Genomic DNA, 18,826 nt, shown 5'->3' with positions numbered 1-18,826 from the left:
CTTGTGTTAGCCCTGTTCTTGCTCCCACCTTTCTCTAGCCGTAACGCCACAACGCCAGTAAGCTTAACTTATCCCCCGGTTGCTGTCTGTGTTGGATTTATTACCGGTGGCAAGTAAGTTGCAGCCCATTGCTGCGGTGCGCGCGGTGCGTTATGGCAATGATTTCGCATCTTTTCATCAAGCGGCGTGAGCGACGGGCCGTCTTGGACACGCAGAAAAGGTCTTATCTTGTGACTGGCCGTGTGTATTTGTGTGGTTCTGCGCTTAAAGATATAATTTGTGGCACGCTTTATCGCGACCCGTACGACATTGTTTCAAGCGTTGCAGCAGCACGCGCCCCATCGGAAAGAACGGCTTGATGGACGGCAGGCGAGGTAAATAAAAGATGTAAACGCCCCCCGCCCTGTTCAGTTGAATCAGCTGTGTGTCCTCTGGAACAGTTTTCCGGTGGTTTGGATGAGGTTGCATCGTTACTAAGTGCATTGGTATTACGCATGCGCGAAGAATAATTCCGTGACCTTGCCGTGCGCAAGCATTCTAATGCGAGAAAAGCTCGCTCGTTCTGTTAACTGAAGATCTCTTGAAACGCTTTCTTTGAACGTTTGAAGTTGGAGAACCTTATTTTTCATTGGTATTATTAGAAGTCGTGAAACCATGAAGTACATCCTTGCCTAGGATATTACGTCATTCGTAAATATTTATTAGACATTGGTCAATGAGAACAATATTTCAATGTGAAAACTTCTGCTCAGATGATTTATTCACTCAACACGGAAATTTACAAATCTTTTCCGCACTTGTTAAAGTGCTTGAGTAGTTAAGTGAAAGAGAACAAATAAAACCAAGCTGTGGCGCACAACAGCCCAAACGAACGGGGCATCCTTTAGACATCATTACGGGTCGGCTCGGCAGGGCTGTCTGCAATCATAATGATCGGTTGGAGGTTGGAGCTCCAAAACGCAATCAGTCCATGCGCGCGGTGCAAGATGTGTGTCCCAGTACTGGTGAGGTAAAGCCATTCCGTCCGACTATCAGTCAACGTAGCAAGCAGACAGGACGGGGGGACACGCTGGATGGATGCCTCCAGAGTGTGATGTTCTTTGGTGGGGTCGGCGGGTATGTTGTGGTAGCATCAAATCGAGCAAATCGAGATGGATAATTTTCGATTATTACCGGGTACCGAGGCAAACCGAGGGAAATGATATTGTTTTCTCGAGTTGTACGTTTTTATTCGCCGTGTTTTATTTTTCGCCATCTCTCCTTCTACCCGTTCCTGTCACCGTCCTTCCAAAACTGGAAGGACCCACCAAAGTCAACCTGGTAATTGCATAGTGTGAGTATGGTGGTGGTGGCGAAGCCTAAGGGAAAGGGGAGGAAATACGGAGAAAAGCAGGAACACCAACATCCAAATGCGCTTTGCGCTTGCAGGCATTTCGCGCAGCATTAAGCGAAGCCGACAGACCAACCAGCCAGTGCACGGATCGCACGGATTGGGTACGGGAAGGGCACGGGGAGTAGAGACATGATTGCTTCACGCCACCACGGGCTCTCGGTCCGTGTACCAGACGCCCCGGACGTATCGGAATGCGGGCTCTGGGCGTGGCACACCGGGGGAAAAGCTGATAACTTTATGATGTGTCGAAGATGAGAAAATCATGACTGTTGTATTTTTATGTGTTTTTAAATAATACAATTGACGTTATGTTAACGGGCGGTTAGGCTGCCGGTTGGAGGAAAACGAATAATCGAGTACAGTCCCCCTGTACACACAGCACAGGGCAAATGCGAATGTGGCTTTGGAGCGAATATGCGGTTGCGGTTTGCACATTGTTGTTTGGTTTGGTGAATTAGTTCGGCTTCAAGGTCTGGCTTTTGTTTAAGTTAATGTCGTGTTTTGAGAATTCGCTTGATAGTTTTTGCATCCTGTTAAGAACCTTCGCCCACCGATGTCAATTAATAATGGCAGCTTTAAAAATGTGCTGCACGTTAGCTCGATCATGCTATTTGTTGTGCGTGTGTGTGTGTTTGACGCGTTGCAGAATGTATTTGCGGTAACTAGAGTACAATGCTGCATCTGCACTGACCTAGTCGTAGAGCTGCACTTCTCTAAGCCTTGCGCACACATGCTATCACACCTACACCACTGAGTACCAACTGAGCACTTCTTTATAAATGGGAAGTCATTTCGATTCATTGATTGAATGGATGAGTGACGTGAAATAATTGCATTCATTGCAGCTCTCGCAGTAGCAATCTGCGCCACCAGGAACCGACCGGGTGGGACCTAGCTGAATGGCTCAATGTCATCACAGTTGCGTGAATATCAAATTGCACACGGTTTCCCTTCCAGATATATACATTCCTATAACAACACGGTGCCCCGCGGTCCTTTTACGGAGGCACGATGTACGCAAAATGCTTGTTTGGGCAGTTCCAAAAATACGCATTTTTCGACGCAGTGACGATATAATCCAAAGTTGGGAGTGCACGGAGTGGAAGGCGATTTGAGTATTCTACCGCACCGTAGCGTTTCGTTTTGTAGCCAATTTTCCAGTCGATATTGGCGCAACAAACGCAACGGCACCAAAGCGCGTGTCTTGTATCCACTTATTTTCTACGTCAATACGTGCTGCGAATCCGTTGTCAAAAACACGCGTACTACTACGCCTCCAAAGGATCTGCTTAAGGAACGGCTTCCGTGCGAAGTCGGCACTGCTTCTTGGATGGTTTCTTTCGAGGCAAAGGCTCTGGTTCTGGCATGGGGGTTGAAGGTGGTTGAAGAAAGTTGCACGGCTATTTGTTTCAAACATGCCCTAGATAGAAGAGAGGCTCTGGAAGTTCTCGAAGAAGTATGCTTATGCAGATGTTTTAGCTTTTTTTTCGTTCCATTGCTACCTGTCTTAAATAGCTACCAATAGCGCACCAATAGTGCTTTGGTGCATACGAGAAAGTTTTTAAAGTGCACTGACGGTGATAACTGATGGAGATATAACCAGGTTCAAGGATCAAAAACAACTTCATAGTCCAGAGTTTAGCGAAGCGAGTTTGTAGCAGAATCTTGAGGCATATTGCCAATCAACTCTGTACTTGCGCTCTGAGAAGATGACCTGTTGATGGACAAGAACTCTTTCTTTTTCTCTTTCGCAACTCATATTTACTCATCATTTACTTCACAAAAGAATATGGAATTGATCTGTTTTGATTGAGTGTATTCATATCTTTCCTAATTTCAATCTACTCACACTCATCTGTTGCTTTATAACGGAAGCGGAAGAAAATGATCGATTCTTCCAGCATTAAACAAGCATCGGCAAATTGGTCCAGAGAAACGCCAAAGACAAAAGACGAAAACAACACTCAAAACGACCCGGGAAGTTCGATCGACAAGGGGCGACGACACGGGAAACGGGGTACGACGAGTTCCCAACATCATTATCATCATTACTGAAGTGATCGCGTCATTTATGATCTGCTAAAGTTATGACCAGGGCGATCGAAAGCAAAAAAACGAAAAATCCGGTGGTTTGGGCGTAGCCGTGCTCCCGAACGACCTCGAGAAATGCATAAATTGGACGACGTCCAAACTCACGAGCAGATCACTGGGGGCCATCTCACGGTGTGCTCGATACCGGTGTTCCCTGTCCGAAGCGAAGACACGGGCGAAAGGGAAAGCACAAGCTGCCGGTAGATAATGAAGCTGAACAGGCAATGGGGGCCGATGAAGAGCTCGCGTACCGAAGAGATTGCAACTAAGGAAAACAATTCTGAAGATTGATCGTGTGACGAACCCAACTTGAGGCGCTCACTCGTACGGAAGAGCAAAAAACGGTTAGGCGAGGCGAACGAAACTATGAAGGTACCACTTGAGGCCACTCGGTGGTGCATCATTCCCTCCTTCCCCTCCGGGCGAAGGGAATCATTTGGAAGGATGGCGGCTGGAGAGGACCGTTTCAAATCGCCACAAATCGATCAACGACTGTCGAAGAATCGTCGCGTCGTGTGGTAGGAGGTACAGGGGCGGTGTGTGTGTGTGTGTGTGTGTGTGTGTGAGTGTGGTACGACCATTGTCTCACCTGAGCTCAGCAGCTCAGCTCAGTTGGCTGTTGTTCGGGGTGTTGCCAGCCGCTGCAGAGGCAACTGTAGGCGCTCTGTCTGGCGGCGGTACAGGCAGCTTCTTTAAAAATTGATTTCAACCGCGAATTGCGACTCGAGGGGGCCGCTGGCGAGCCGGTGATGCGCAAAACAAAGGCTCAATGAGAGGGATCCAATAAAATCGACAAATGAACGATCTTTCTCTCTTGTGCAAGCGGCTCGTGGGTTTTTTGTTGTTGTGGTTGATGCTGTAGTGCCTTCTTAAGCAATCTTCGTGTGAAGGCTGTTCGCTTAAGTCACGGCGATGGTCAATGATGCACTGCACACTCAACCGTAATCATCTTCGTCATCGTTTCGCCCTCCACAGAACGGAACGGGTCCTTCCCAAGAGGGGGGATAGGACCGGTAGTGTGGTAGTGCATCCACTATTAATGCAGAATCAATCAACGGTGGGGGTCGAGATCGAAACACACGGCTATCGCGTCTGGATTGGGTGCGATCGGGCCGATAGGCCGGCTCTAGGGACCGCTGGCTACATCGTCCTATTGAGCTGTCTGGATGCATTGTGTGAATTATATAATTAATTTCCTTTGCGCCCTCCCGCCGGTCGAGCGTCACTGAGAGCAGCGTGTGTGAACGATCCTTGGTGCATCGCACGATTATGACTATTGTCCTCGGTCGAGAACAAGGGTGTGCTGCGCCTGGATCTACCTTGGGCGTGAAGGAGGAGGATCTTATGTGTGTGCTAATCTGTCGGTCGAATATTTGCCACAATAGTCGGCAACAGCAGCAGCAGTAGCAGCCGTGACGAATAGGCGCCTGACGGGGTGCTTTTGGTGTCGCTTCTTGCGAGTCAGTTGTTTTGCCCCATCATTCTCAATCTCTCAATGGCTTCGATGCGGCCAACATCAAAAGGGTTTGGCGGCAGCATCTTCACAGTGTCTTCGTTTCCTGCATTCGGATTGAAGGTGACCTATTTTTTAATTATTTATGGTGTTTCATCCAAATGTGATTTTTGAAGCTGATTCTTGTTTGTGTTCTTTGTGTACCTGGATGGATGTTTTGTGCGGATGGATGTGTTTGAAATTATTTCACATTTATTGCTGTAATCTTTCACCGTTCACCGTGACGGTTGCATATCTTTTTTTTGCAAATAATGTTTCCGTAATACCAAAAACATTACTATGAAAAAAAGTATTTTAAGGAAAAATACTAACCAATTGCTTTGAATTAGTCTATTAATAATTTATCCACCTATGGAAGCTAAAATTGAAAAGCAATATATACAACGTTTCAAAACATAAACACATTTATAGTTAATTTATGGTTAGCAGAAAATCACATAAATCACAATCAATCATAAAATAAATATTCAGTGTCCATCGCAATCTACACACTTAAAAAATATATTGTTGTTATTTTTATATGATAATTTTTTTAACGATTTTCTTACAGCTGAACAGCTGAATGATATGTTCATCTATGTGTTTTGCAGTTGCTGCAGTTTGATATTGCACAAACAATTTTTATAACTATAAGCTAAGTCTGCCCTTGCTTCAAAACTACCCCAAGGATTGATATTCGTAGCATAAATTATGTATGAGAGTTATTGATTGACTTAAAATCGCTCGCCTGCCTGTGTTCGTGGCTGTGGTAGTATCGACCGCAGCCAACATGCAATGACCCAGGTGTAACGACACAATTGCATACAATATAGAAGAACCAGACACTGGCTGGCCGGTTCGGGACTGCAAATGAAAGGCAAAATCGAATAACGAAGAATCCTTCTAATTTCAACCCCCGTCCTGTTCCTCGTGGCCCCGTGGGGTCATGGGGTGACAGCTGTGTGTAACCCTCCGGGAGAAAAGTAAGGAAAAACGAGTGAGTGAGAGAAAAAACAATCCCAGGAAAAAAAAAACCCCGTCAAACGATGGTGTCCGTTGTTGTTGTTGCAGAAGGTTTGAAAAATAAACAGCCGAGCGCAGCGTTTATTGCCTGCCGGTGGCTTTGCAAATGGATAGGATTAAGTGTTGTGCAGGTTAGCCGTATGCAACTGATTCGTACTGAATCGATCTACAGTGGAGCAGCAGCAGTACCAAACAGACAAGACCATTCCTGCTAGATACACCCTGTTGCTGCAGTTTCGAGGCCAGGCTTGGCGCTAGCTATCTCTCGCTGTAAGCTGTCGGGCTGTTAAACGCTCGTGTTACCGTTTGCGATGCATTAATTAACGAAGCGAGGGCGAGCAGACGGCTGACGGGACAGGGACCGGCAATAGCGTAGCTGTGAAAATCATTGACATTGGTAGATTTGCATATATTGTTCGCGATAAAAGAAATGATTAAGAAATGTGGAGTAGCCCGGGTGGCCGGTTTGGGCGGCTGTTACGTTAAGCGTTTAACGTCGCATTAATTAGTCAGAGGGTATCCGAGCCTAAGTCGATCATTTCGTGCTGCCCTGGTCACGGGTATGATGTGATTTGACGTTCGACTGTTTGAAGACGACGCGCGTTGCGACTTTCGCTGATAACGCCGTCTTAATCGTGCTCAATCACATCGCAATACTGCCGCGGTGTATGTGCGTTTCTAAGCGGTGCAACGGTGGGTGGCATTGAATTCCTCCCGGACCCAGGCATTGTGACGCGCACTGCACACTAATCTTATCGCCTTTGATACACGGGTGTCCTCTATTCTGGTCACTCGCCACTCCGGGGGTAGCCTTTCAGTTTTTGCCAACGCGCTTCAATTCCTCCGGTCTCAACACCCTCCCTTGCACATAGACGTGCTTGTTCATTAGTGTTCCTCTTCACCCTGGTGGTGCCGTGAACGCACAACTCTTCCGCAAGCGCATCGTCGTCTGTGCATGAGTATGGGTTTCGTGGTTTACATTGTACTCATGGTGTTTGAGTTTGTTTTTTCTTCCTTTGCTTGCGTTGTGCAATACTGCTACGAATGTCAGATTTCTAGTCGCACTCGATTTTGGCCGCAAACACACATACGCGCAGCTCTAAAGCCATGGACTGGTAGGTCCGAGTGCAATTGTGTTATCAGCTGGCGATTTTTGCCCTGCATTTTCTTTGCCGCGAGTGACCTCGACTTGGGATTTGCTATGTAAACATAACGTGTACGTGTAGCTCGTGTCTGGAATAGATTGCCTCCACACACACACACACACAGACGCGTGGCACGGCTGTGTTTATGTTGCAAAGCTTAGTTTGTGTTGGTGCAGTTCGTACCCGTTCGCTCAAAGCAATGCAAAGCAGCAGCAGCGACGGCACCCCGGAACACATCGGGTGGTGACTTTGGTTTTGTGCCCCGTCCCCGTGCATGCCACCCGGAAATCTAGCCGCCAACGGTGACTAAGTGTATTGATGAATTTAAATTTTGCACTACAAAAATGCTCTTTGCTTTTTAAATGGTACATGTATAGGCGACTGGTTGCTCTCCTTTCCTTCATCGCTGCATTGCCGCTTTTTCCCAATCACATGCTGGATTTGGTTGTCTTACCCCTCCCCCGTACACACACACACGCTCGCTCGCTGGATCACTAAAGAGCATGCGAAATAACGATAAGTGACAGTTGAATGTTCAGCTGTTTGCTGCTACCCGGGGTTCGGAAAGCCATCTTCCACCGTGCCCGACCCTTGTTGGCGATAAACGCGCGCTCGCAAAAAATAAAATAAAATACGCCAACTGGAAGAGCAGTTCGGCTGTACAACACAACACACACACTCACAAACCTAGCCACACTAAACAGAGCGCAGACAGCGACGGCGACAAGCGGCCAAAGACGACAACTACCCTATCCCAACCCCGCGAGTGACAAGTCTCGGGCTCTTGCGTTCCGCTTCTAATTAAGCGCGGAGGCCCACCTTCAGCGTAGAGCGACGACGGTGGCAGTCCTTCGTACTCTTTTTTTCCTTCCTTGCTGTACCCTACTATGTGGTAGCACTGTGTGGCACTGTTGCGATGGAGCAGTATAGCAACCACCCACGCCAACACCCCACCCGGCCGACGGGAGCTAAAAGACTGACAAGTTCAGGCAGCTCGCACGGGAGTCGGGAATCGATTGTATCGATAGAAGCCCAAGCGTCCCCAATAATCGACGTTAAATTGTTTCCCCCGTTTGCGTTGGATTGTTACCATTTGCGTAGTTACACTGCTTAATTTTTAGGCGTAATAGTACCGCGTCACAGTGTCGTAAACTATCGGTACGTTTTGACATGCAGCGCGATGAAACGGCACAGGCAGGGGAGAAGCCAAAACAGGGAACGCATAAAATTGGGTTAGCTGCGGTGGAGGCGTCACGGTAACGAGCTGGAAGCTGGCGTAAAGCGTAGATGAAGCTGCACACAGACAGACCACGTCCACACGAACGGACTGGGAAGCGGGAGAATGCACGTTGCAATCTTTGAATCTGATTTGCACGCAGATCGATGCAAAAATGTTGCATGTCAAGCGTTAATAAAGATAGGTGTTTACGAGTGTTCGCTTTGGCTGACATCGGCCGGCAGCGGGTGAAACATGCGACATCATACCTGGCGGTGCTTGGCGGTGAGTTGGAGCTGTGCCAGCAAAGGTGTCAAACGTGCAGCTTATCGAAAGGGTAATGAGGCATTTACTTGCTCTGTTGCAAGACAATTACTCAAGAATAGAATAAATACAACAACAAAAAAGCCAGCACCAATTTGTAAGGATTCATTCCAGCTCTCCCCTCGGAGGGTAATGTGTGTAACAATACAAAGTGTGACAGACACTTTGGGGGAAGTTTTTGACAGCTCCTGGGAATGGCAACCCTGGCGGCTGCACTGCTGCACACTCGACAGGGGTTTTACACGTGCATGCGCGACTGGTCACTCCGGAGCACACGGTAAACAATGTTGTAACTGCAACTCGCCCCTTAAGAATCCTTTCGCCCCTCTATTTGTAGGCAAGTTTCCGTCTCTTGGCATACACGACGAAGGAACAGCACGCCGTCCTATGATTATGCTGTCAGGGAGAGGAAGGAACAGCACGCAGATGCACGCCGGGGCACAATTCATTCGATCGGGACGGGGAAGAAAAGCGTCCTCGTGCACATTTGCACCTCAATAGCGAGCATAATTTAGTCAAATTAAGCGTACTCCGCAGGGAGTGGACGACGTAGGTCCGAGAGGACTGGTGCCACGGTTGCTCAATTGTAACAATCGTTGACCTAGGTCGGTGGTGATGTGTGTGGCCATTGTTTCAACATTCCACCAGCTTCGGGTACTCCCAAAACCCACTCCCCGGACGGATAGGGCGAACGCAAGTCACGGGCAGCGACTGCTCTGTGGCGAGGTGTTTGTGTGTTGCAAACTTTTGAACCGAAAACTGCTACGACCACCACTACTTCTCTGTTTTGAAGCAGGAGCTCTGCATTTCCTCGACTAACTGACAAAAAAGACCGCATCCGCTCACATTGTTTCTATTTCTGCAGGGACAGAGAGGTGGTCTAGTGGTGCCAAAGTTGCCCACGGTGGCCGAATTCGAGGCCCTACATCCTCCAACTAATAGCAGTGGCAGCGCCTGCTAGATCCTGCTACGAGCACAAGTGTGTGTTTGTGTGTGGGTGGGAAGTTCAATGTTGAAATGTTTCACCGATATTTATCCCGACACTGACCCCTTGGATGAGCCAGCGTTTTGGTGCCATTTCTGGCTGTGTTTTCGCTCGAGCCAACCAGTTCGACAATAACCAGTGATGTTGATATATTCACGTGTGTGTGTGTGAACTTTATTTTTCTCGCGTTTTCCCGCTGGAATGTGCATGACATGTCGCCGCAACTGTCGACACAGATTCGCTCTAGTGGAAGTGCATCGTCGCGCATTCGCTGCTGAGCGGGCTATCGCGGGCATCTAGACATATGTGTGTGGCTAGTGTAGGCCAGGGAGTACCATCACCACAGGAAGGAAGTGGTTCGAGAGGGCGAATGCACGTCGTGGCGTTCCAAAACACAAAAAGCGGTTTGGATCAAAACTTTACTGCATGTTTTCCACTGGCAGGCCCGCGGACGATGGATCCACGTGGACACAGGAGGGAACAACACAGGGTCAGCGTCAGCAGTAACGGGTCGACGCTGCGTTGCGTTCTAATGTGGGGCTTCCGCTTGTCTAGAGCCTTCCGCGGAGGGAGTGTGTGTGTCTGGCTGTCCATAAAATTGGATTCAGAGCGGATGTTGACTGTTTCGCGCGCGCGTGTGTGTGTGTTTGTCCAGCCGTGGATTGTTGGGAGAATATGTACTCATCCATCCGTGTGGCAAGTCGCTCACGGGATGGAGGTCGCCGCACCGAGAGTTTGTTTGGCATTAAGTACCTCCAGTTGCAAAGGCAATGCAAAGAAGTATCATTTATCAAACCTAACCATCTTCGCTCAAGGGTTTGATATTACCCTCGGAGGCCACTTTGACTCATGATCCGGCGTTGAGCATTTTTCTAGTTTCACACATTGCAGTAATTGTCATTAGCACTTAAGATTGAAAGCCCGGAATGCTTTATGGCATTGGCCCGTAGATCGCAGAAAAGCCGCGAGCAAACCAAAGAAATGGATGTCTTTATCGCAACGAAACGTCGCAAATTTTGCGCCCTTTTTTACTGCCCCGCAATAGACACTTGCAACAAGACGGCAGCGAAAGAGTAAAAAAGCCAGAGAAGGCATTCCGCCAATGCTGTAAAAAGCACCAACAACACCAGCAAAAAACCCGAACCAAACGCACACTCATCAGTAACGCGAGACCAGCGCGACCAGGCACCCATCTCCCTTCGAACGCGCGGTTACTTTCCCAGCCATAAATCATCCACTTCAACCAGATTGAGTCTCCTGCCGCCGCACCAGGCGTGACCACACGTCTGGTGCGGTGTCTCGTTTGTTCCGCCGTTTTTGTTGGCGTGTGGGTGGCGGTGGGGTGGGGGAGAAGGTAAATTAATTTACACTTGCACACAGCGCAGCTTCAAGTGGGAGATGCACTTGTCGTCTCATTGCCTCGTTGCTCCTCCGGGCTGCATTGCCGGCCGTGCCAATGACGCAGTGGGGTTTTGGTGACGATCGCTACCTTTACCGCGCTTGATATAAGGGTTGAAAATCATCATCATCATCATCATCGGATGCTGATCGGACAGGCCACACTCTTGACGGATCGCCTCCATCTCGTTGCCGGTGCACTTTCGCCTAGCCCCCTCGTCGCCTTGCCCGTTTGCAGTTCGTGAAGAAAATGTGCATAAAATTAGAAATCGAACCCTCCGCACACACCCCAGGAGGGAGGGGCTGTATGATTGGTTCCCGTGTATGAGTGTGATGGTGGGGCTCGATGTGAGTGGCAATACATTTGCAATATTAGTGGTTAGATTCCATTTCCTGCACAGGGAGCAGAGCAGCGGAATGTAGAAAAGCAAAACGCCGGCAAGAAGTGCCGATGCAAACTTGCAATTGTTGGTTCTGCAACTCGGGTGCGGGTGTGTGAGCGAGTCTGTTTGTTTTCTTTGCACGCTGCCTGGTGGCCCCAGGGAAGGAGAGGGTGTTGTTATGGGAGAATGTAAAAGCAAAACAAGCCACCCATCCCCGTTCTATTGCATCTCGTCTCGTGGTCCAAAACCACTCCCTATCCCTCTCGCCTCTTCCCACCCTCAATGTCCCTCTGTAAAGAAAGACGATTTGTTCTCACATTCCTGCTTCCTCCTTCCCCTGTGCCTCCATCGCTGTCTGGAGAATGGTGCGCACACACACAGCCACAGGATTGTGACAGTAGACGATGATGGTTCGCCTAGTCCCGTCCAACGTCGTCCTCCACCACACCCCCTGCTGGGAGGTGAGTGAAAAGAAACACATTTCACGCGTGTGTACCCTGTGTAATGTCACAGTCGATCACACTCGGGCCCCCGGGTGAAGCCGATTGAATCATAAATTGCACTTACGGAAGCACTTGTTCGCACTGGCCTGTCCGGTGGCCACAACCGGGTCCGAGCGATGTCCGTGTGTGCCGCATTTTATTTTGCAGCCACTTTTACAACTGTACTGCCCTGCTCACTCTCCCCGCCAGCACCGCCAGTTCGAGAGATCCGAGCGTACGAGAAGTGATGATGCAATCAACCGGACGGGAGGCAACCCATCGTTAGCTCGCCGCTGGAAGCGATAGAGCCAACGGGACATGGAGGGAAGGGTGGAATGTGCAACGCTGCAGCTAAATGGCGCGTGCACCAACACCAGCTCGCAGCGGCGAGAAAGGCGTAAATTGAGCGGCGCGTGTATGATTCTTGGCCGGGGCGCGTTCTCCCTTTCCACTGCCAATCGTTCTGCCCTTCTGGATCTGGGCGGGCGGCATGTGACTAGCTAATTTTCCAACTCAGTGGCTGGCTGGCGGTCTGAATGATGATCACAACCTTTTTGGAACAGTAATGTGGGCACAAACTTTCGTTGGAAGGTTGAGTTTTTTTAAAATATAATTGATAAATTTCCACCACCGATTTCCCCCGTTTTCACAGTTCCCTAGTTCGAGCTTGAAGGTCAATCAAGAGGAAAAGAAGAAATGAATTCCCTGCGCAATCACCCTTCGCGAGAGTCGGAGGAAGGGACGCGCAAAGAATCCTATTGATAGAAGCTACTGCAGCTACTACACTACACTTGCGTAATTGTTTAACGTGCAGAATGAATCGGTGCACTAGGCGGCCGGGAAGTGGCCGTGTGGTGTCTTGGGCCGGCAGCAAGGGGACGCTTGGAGCCAAGAGAGGGGCAGCTCTCCCCCGTTCCCGCGGCATTGGGTTACCAGCGTGAGCGTGAGCGTGAGTGCGAGCGCGCGCGCGCGCGCGCTAAGAATCGATGATGCCGTGGAGGTTGTCGCGCGGCGCAAACATTGTGGTGTGTGGTGTGGCCTGAGACCGGCAGCTAGGGGAAGATAAAATGTAGCTCGGGTTTGGGTGGCGGCGCGTGCTGGTTTCGTGATCGCGGCTCACCTTCCCAATCGGATGGGCGACGGTCGATGGTCGGGCGGGGTGTAGTATCTGGTGTTCATTGCTGCAGTTCGGGGGGAGAATCTGAAGGTCCTACCCTGGGCGAGGCAAGTGACGCAGGCGGGTGCCGATGCACCGGTAAGAAGGGCGCGAGGCAAGCTGATAAGAATGTGCCGGCTGCACAGGCTGCAGTTTTCGGTCTTTGTCTTTGTCGCACGGCTTTCTGGAGCAAAAGAAGAAGAAGAAGATGAAGAAAAAGAAGAAAGATGCGTGTGTTGGATGATTGTAGCCGAGGACCGATGCGATGGTGCGGTTGGTGGTGTTATTGGTCAGCTAATGGTGAGCCGGTTTGCCACTGTAAAAGGTAATCGCGACTCGAATCGTCGCGAGACTAAATATAGAGCACTTCCTGAGTTCATGCCAAGTGGCGGAAAATGGACGGAACTGCATCGCTTGCCACTCCCGCACCCTCTTTCCCCTTTTCAACCAGCCGCACACATGCACACTTATACCAACACAGTGGGGTTGAACAGCGCGTTGGACAAAATGCACGTGTAAAAAATGCAACAACCCGTGGATGTAGTTGTGTGATACGGTGCACTCACTGTGTACGCGTGGTTTTTTTTTTACAAATTACAGTGTGTATGTATGTATGTGTGTGTGTGTGTGTGGTGTGTGTGTGTGTGTGTGTGTGTGTGTGTGTGTGTGTGTGTGGTGTGTGTGTGTGTGTGTGTGTGTGTGTGTGTGTGTGTGTGTGTGTGTGTGTGTGTGTGTGTGTGTGTGTGTGTGTGTGGTGTGTGTGTGGTGTGTGTGTGTGTGTGTGTGTGTGTGTGTGTGTGTGTGTGTGTGTGTGTGTGTGTGTGTGTATAAAAAAACACTACTTACACAAACGCGTTTACTCGAGAAGATCAATTCATTGCGACGCGCTGAATGACTCGCGACGATTGTGCCGCTTGGGTGGATGATGAAAAGTAAATAACATTCTTTGGGTAAATAGTTGCAACCCGAAGCTAGTGCCAACTGTGCTGGCTGGCTCGGTTGCTGGCGTGTTCGGGCCTCGCGTCTCGTCTCCCGTTACACGGACACGTAAACGGTAGATGTAAAAATAAAGTTTCGCGTCGGGGTTGTATTGAACGGCCGCCTGGGGTGGGGTTTTGAAGCAGGGTACGCGGGTATGGCCAGGATAAAAGGTGGGTGCTCCGAGGTGAACAATCGGTCGTGACCACGGCCGGGTGTTGTGCAGCCAGGCTGTGTGCAAACTGCAGCAAAATGCAGGAAGGGGGTAACCGTTTTCGGCGAGCCTTCTTGTAGTTTCAGCACCCGGTTACCCACTTCATCTCTCCTAGCTACACGCGTCTGTTGTTGCGGGCGTTCTGTTTTTCTTTCACTGACGTTTAAAAGTGTCTTGAACGATGCGTTTTGCGTTCGATTTTTGGGTTTATAACACGTGGTTTTGCGACATGTTAACATTTGTAATGTAATCAGTTGTTTGATGTTAATATATTTTTATTTATTTGCTCCTCTTTTCAGCTACTCACTCGTGCGTTTCACCAGAACCTGTAAATCTCCTACCTGGTGAGTAAATATAATTAAAAAAAGAAATAGTATATTTCAAAGCAGTACAACGGTGTTGTAGCAAACATTTAGTGTTTCACACTGTACATTTGAATATTTGCTAACACGTTATGTTACAGCCGACATTAAAACATCTTTACCAACTGAACCCAACATGAAGTTCTTTGCAAGCAAATAGGACGTCATTTGAAGAATGTGCATTTATAGCTCATATTTTATGGAATAATGTATGTTCTTCCCCGATGCAATCAGTTATAGGCAGCATTGCAGGCTATATCAACATCAACCAACATCAGCGAACACAATGCGTCACCTTTTTCTCACCTTACCGCGCTCGGACGCTTAAATCTTGTGGGCGTTTGCTTTCTTTGGCCTTATCCTTGTGCGCTAGGCTAAGCGTATTTCTAAGCCAATGGACATGAGGTACTACGGCTTCCCTTTTTCGATATGTAACACAGTTAACATCACAAGCACACACACAGAAATAATGTCGGTATGGCAATTGGACAATATTGTTATTTATCGCCACATTCACCAACCGATCGAAATTGTCCCAAATCGCTTCGAGTACATAATTCTCCTATCTGTCTGCCGCTGGTGGCATTTGTACGAAAACGTATAAAATGCCCCGTTCTTAAGGCGACCGCCACACAATTGTGGGCATTGAGCTGAGGCGCGCGCGAGACTCATGTTTGTCGCATGCATATCGTGGCGGTGGTGGGTGCAGCGGCGTTTCGCTCCCCTTTGTCGCCCTGTTAAGCATTTTTCTAGACGACAGATACCAGCGCAAATACTGTTGCATTATACACCGGGTGTGTAAGCAGGGGGACCCGGTGGTGGACATAAGCAGAACGATAAAATATTTGCAAAACCGATGTTTCTTTGCGCTGATACTCGGCGGATACGAGCGCTGTGTTTGTACAAAGGTACAAACACCGAGAGCGTGTCCGCCATGGGAAACTGCCTCAACCATACGTCCTTCCGTTCCCCTCGCCTTTGACCACCGAAAGGGCAAAAAAGGGTGTTAATCGTTTCGCTGTGCGATGTGATGATTGGAGATCACGAAGATCAAACGGGTGCTGAGGTGAAAAGCACGACGCTACTTTTGCGACATAATGCGCTCGCTTCGATGTCTTGCGCGTGGAAATGTTCGGCATGCATTCTTTGCATTAAATGCAATACGCGATTACTTTGAAATGAAAATTGATGAAACATCGCAAAGAAAATCTCGAACGCATGATTCTACTTCCAAAAAGAAAGGAGTGCGCAATGGGAATGCGAGAGTGAAAAAGAGAGCGTTATGACAGTGCGCTTGATGGCTAATTTGCAAACAATTTACATGGGCCCCATCAGAACAGTTCATTACGGATCAAAATAAACAATTTACTTTTTTGCTCGTATTTGCTTTTTTGTTGCTCCCCGGGCGGTTGTTGCGATGACCCGTCAAAGGAGATCAGCGGTAACAGCGGCGAATTCGGCGCGCTCTCGTAGCCGTATGGAGATAAGGCGAGCGTAAAGAGTGCGAAGAGGAGGAAGGGACCTCGAACAAGAACACGACTACAATCGCACAGTACGAAAAAAAGGAAGAAACTCGGAGGCCGATGTAAAACTGGCCGCCAAGGGCCTGGACAAAACTCTTCATCCAAGCAAGCACTGAGAATGAGGGAGGAACAAGGGCGCTCCTTTCCTCGGGGCGTTGCGGGCTGGTGGGCGGCAGGGACCGGGGGAAATAACACCAATTCATGTCAATGTCACTGTCACTCAACCCCAACATGCAACTGCATCATGGGGGCACGCGCGAGGTTCCCTCGTTCTCCTCCGGGAAGTTGGTTTCCTTTTTTAATAGGTGGAGTGTCGAGAAGGGGTGGTGGGATGAGGTTTGGGTAGGTACAGCGATGTAGGGGGAGAACGATGCGTGTGCAGTGCAATGATCAAATGATACAGGCAAGGAGAGCGAAGAGGTCACGAATGGTGGAAGTACTTGATTTTCAGGAATCAATATTCCTCGCTGTCTGTCAACCGTTCTGCCCCCAAAAGCTGGCGGTGGGGGGATCCGGCGGGTGGGGTGGGTGAGAAAATGAGTGAATAAAACAAAAAAACCCGATTGCAATACTAATAATAAAATAAAATAAATCTCCAGCCTCGTTCAGTTTTTTTGATTGTGAGCCTGATTTTTCTCTACATTGTAGCCGATCGTGTGCGGGGGATGTCAGCCTGGGGCAGATGGCGCAAAAGGGTTGCCGTACGCAGAAAAAACGTGGCTTGAAGCTCGCACAAGTCTATTTCCTTTGGTTGTTTTAAAAATGGGTTGCATTTAGCTTAGTTTGTCTCACCCGTAGAGGCAACAGGGAACACGAACGGGAGACTCGTTTCTTGTTTCCGCATCGGCTAGCTTCGGTCGAAATTGAAGGCATTTTCCCCCTTTTTCTTTTTCTAGCCCATAATTGCCGGTTGAAAATAATGCCGCAGTTTTCGTGCCGTCCAGGAGACAGGTTTTCTTCCTGCAACATGATTAACATTGCAACATTTGTTGTAACAATGCGATTATGTGTCCCAGTGCGTAAAACGCACGAGCCCCCGATCATGATGGGCATGGGAAGGAAAAACCGTTCGACGGTACATTTGTTGCGTTCGATCATTGTCAACTCCATTAAACGAACCTGAATAAACCGGTGCGTGTGTGTCTGCGGTGATGGCGATCTTTCTTTATCAAACAAACGTGTTTGAGTGTTCTGGAGGCGTTTGAGTGAGCAGCGGCCATTTGCATCGCCGAGTTGCATCCCAATAAAACCAACTGCATGAGATGATTGATGTTGGGAGATGCGCTGGAATACATTCCCGACCGTCCCGTGTGGTGTTTGATTGATTTTTCTTGCACCGACCTGCTGCAAACCGGGCCCCTGGATGCGCACTGATTTGTTTGCTTGCTGGTTGCAACAAAGCCACACCACCGTTAAACCTGGTGATGGTGATGCACCTGTGGCGGATCGTTGCGATGGAGCGACTGACGGTGTGAGCTTTGTAAATGGAATTTCACGCGTAGCGCGTCTAGACAAACCCCAATTGCGGCTGCAGCCCCGTCATGCGGGCACGACCGACCGGCCGGCCGAGACCGGTAAGACAGTGTTAAGTGGAAATGAGCTGCGGAATGGCTGGCATGGTCGCCGTGGCAAATAACGTTGGCCATGTTAGGGACACAAGAAGATGCCGGTATTTGGCAGAAGGTGCAAACGCACACAAACCTACGTGAATGTGATGTCTTCTGAAATTAACTGTATCGTTTGATGACACAACGGAAAACGAATCAGTTTGTCGTTACTTAGAGAGAAGAGGATCATGATGATGATGATGATGAAGATGATGATGGCGGTGGTGGTGGTTCCACAAGAAAGATGGAGTGAAGCAAGTGTTAGATCCGGTTACCGAAGCGATTTTCAAACGCACAGTAATGATTAGCGAACGGGTCCCTTACTGTTTGCCTGTTGGTGGTGCAGTCTTCAATCATGGAACACGCTGGGCTCATAAGGAAACATGGGGCATAAAGGACATGGGAATAATATTGCTCTTTTCATAAATCGTAAATTATCTTCAAAATCGTTGAATAAAAATTCAACAAAAATCGGTACTTTAACTCTAGATTCATGGTACAACACGAACAGCATTCGTTTACAAACAAAATCAGTTTAAAAAAATGTCAGACAAAATTGCAAATTTCCTTAATTATATTTTTGCTAATGATGTGAAGCCAAATGGTCATAGGCCGATCCCGTCAGGTCAGTTGTCAATCACTTACACCGGTTTCGAGCCCAAGTAAATTATGTTAAGCTGCTTTAGAACGTTGTTCAACTGTAAGTAAATAATTGGCGTCCAATTCAACAAGAGGCTTTAAACATGTATGTTTTTATATATTGACCCTATGACCATTTTTCTCCGAGTATCCTTATTATTTATTAATTAATTCATTTATTCATGATTTATTGTAAAGGACACAAATAGAAAACAGGCATTTTTGCAAGAGTGTGCATTTTTGATCCGTAAAAACAGTTCCAGGAAAAAAGTATGCAACTCACAGTACAGGTGAAACATAATACAGCGGTTGTAGAGCGTACTGTTTGGACAAGTTAATTAAATTGCACCCAAGCGTGTATTAATTGTACCCGTGTTCGGCGTGACGGGCACACACAGGATCAAACCACTACTGA

General features: G+C 48.4%; 1 protein-coding gene across 8 annotated transcripts in view; it reads left to right on the top strand.

The window, feature by feature from the left end:
- LOC121603765 overlaps positions 1-18,826 on the top strand; it is an 86,010-nt gene that overhangs the window by 30,349 nt on the left and 36,835 nt on the right. For all 8 annotated transcript variants that reach the window (XM_041932973.1, XM_041932976.1, XM_041932972.1 and 5 more), the window contains exon 4: positions 14,580-14,624. In XM_041932973.1, coding sequence (XP_041788907.1) covers positions 14,580-14,624 — 45 coding nt within the window. The remainder of the gene's footprint in view (positions 1-14,579; positions 14,625-18,826) is intronic.

The sequence above is a fragment of the Anopheles merus genome, chromosome 2R (genome assembly GCF_017562075.2).
Source record: "Anopheles merus strain MAF chromosome 2R, AmerM5.1, whole genome shotgun sequence".
NCBI classification, from domain to species: Eukaryota; Metazoa; Arthropoda; class Insecta; order Diptera; family Culicidae; genus Anopheles; species Anopheles merus.
The sequence above is the reverse complement of the archived record's forward strand: the minus strand, read 5'-3'. Positions and strand labels throughout refer to the sequence as shown.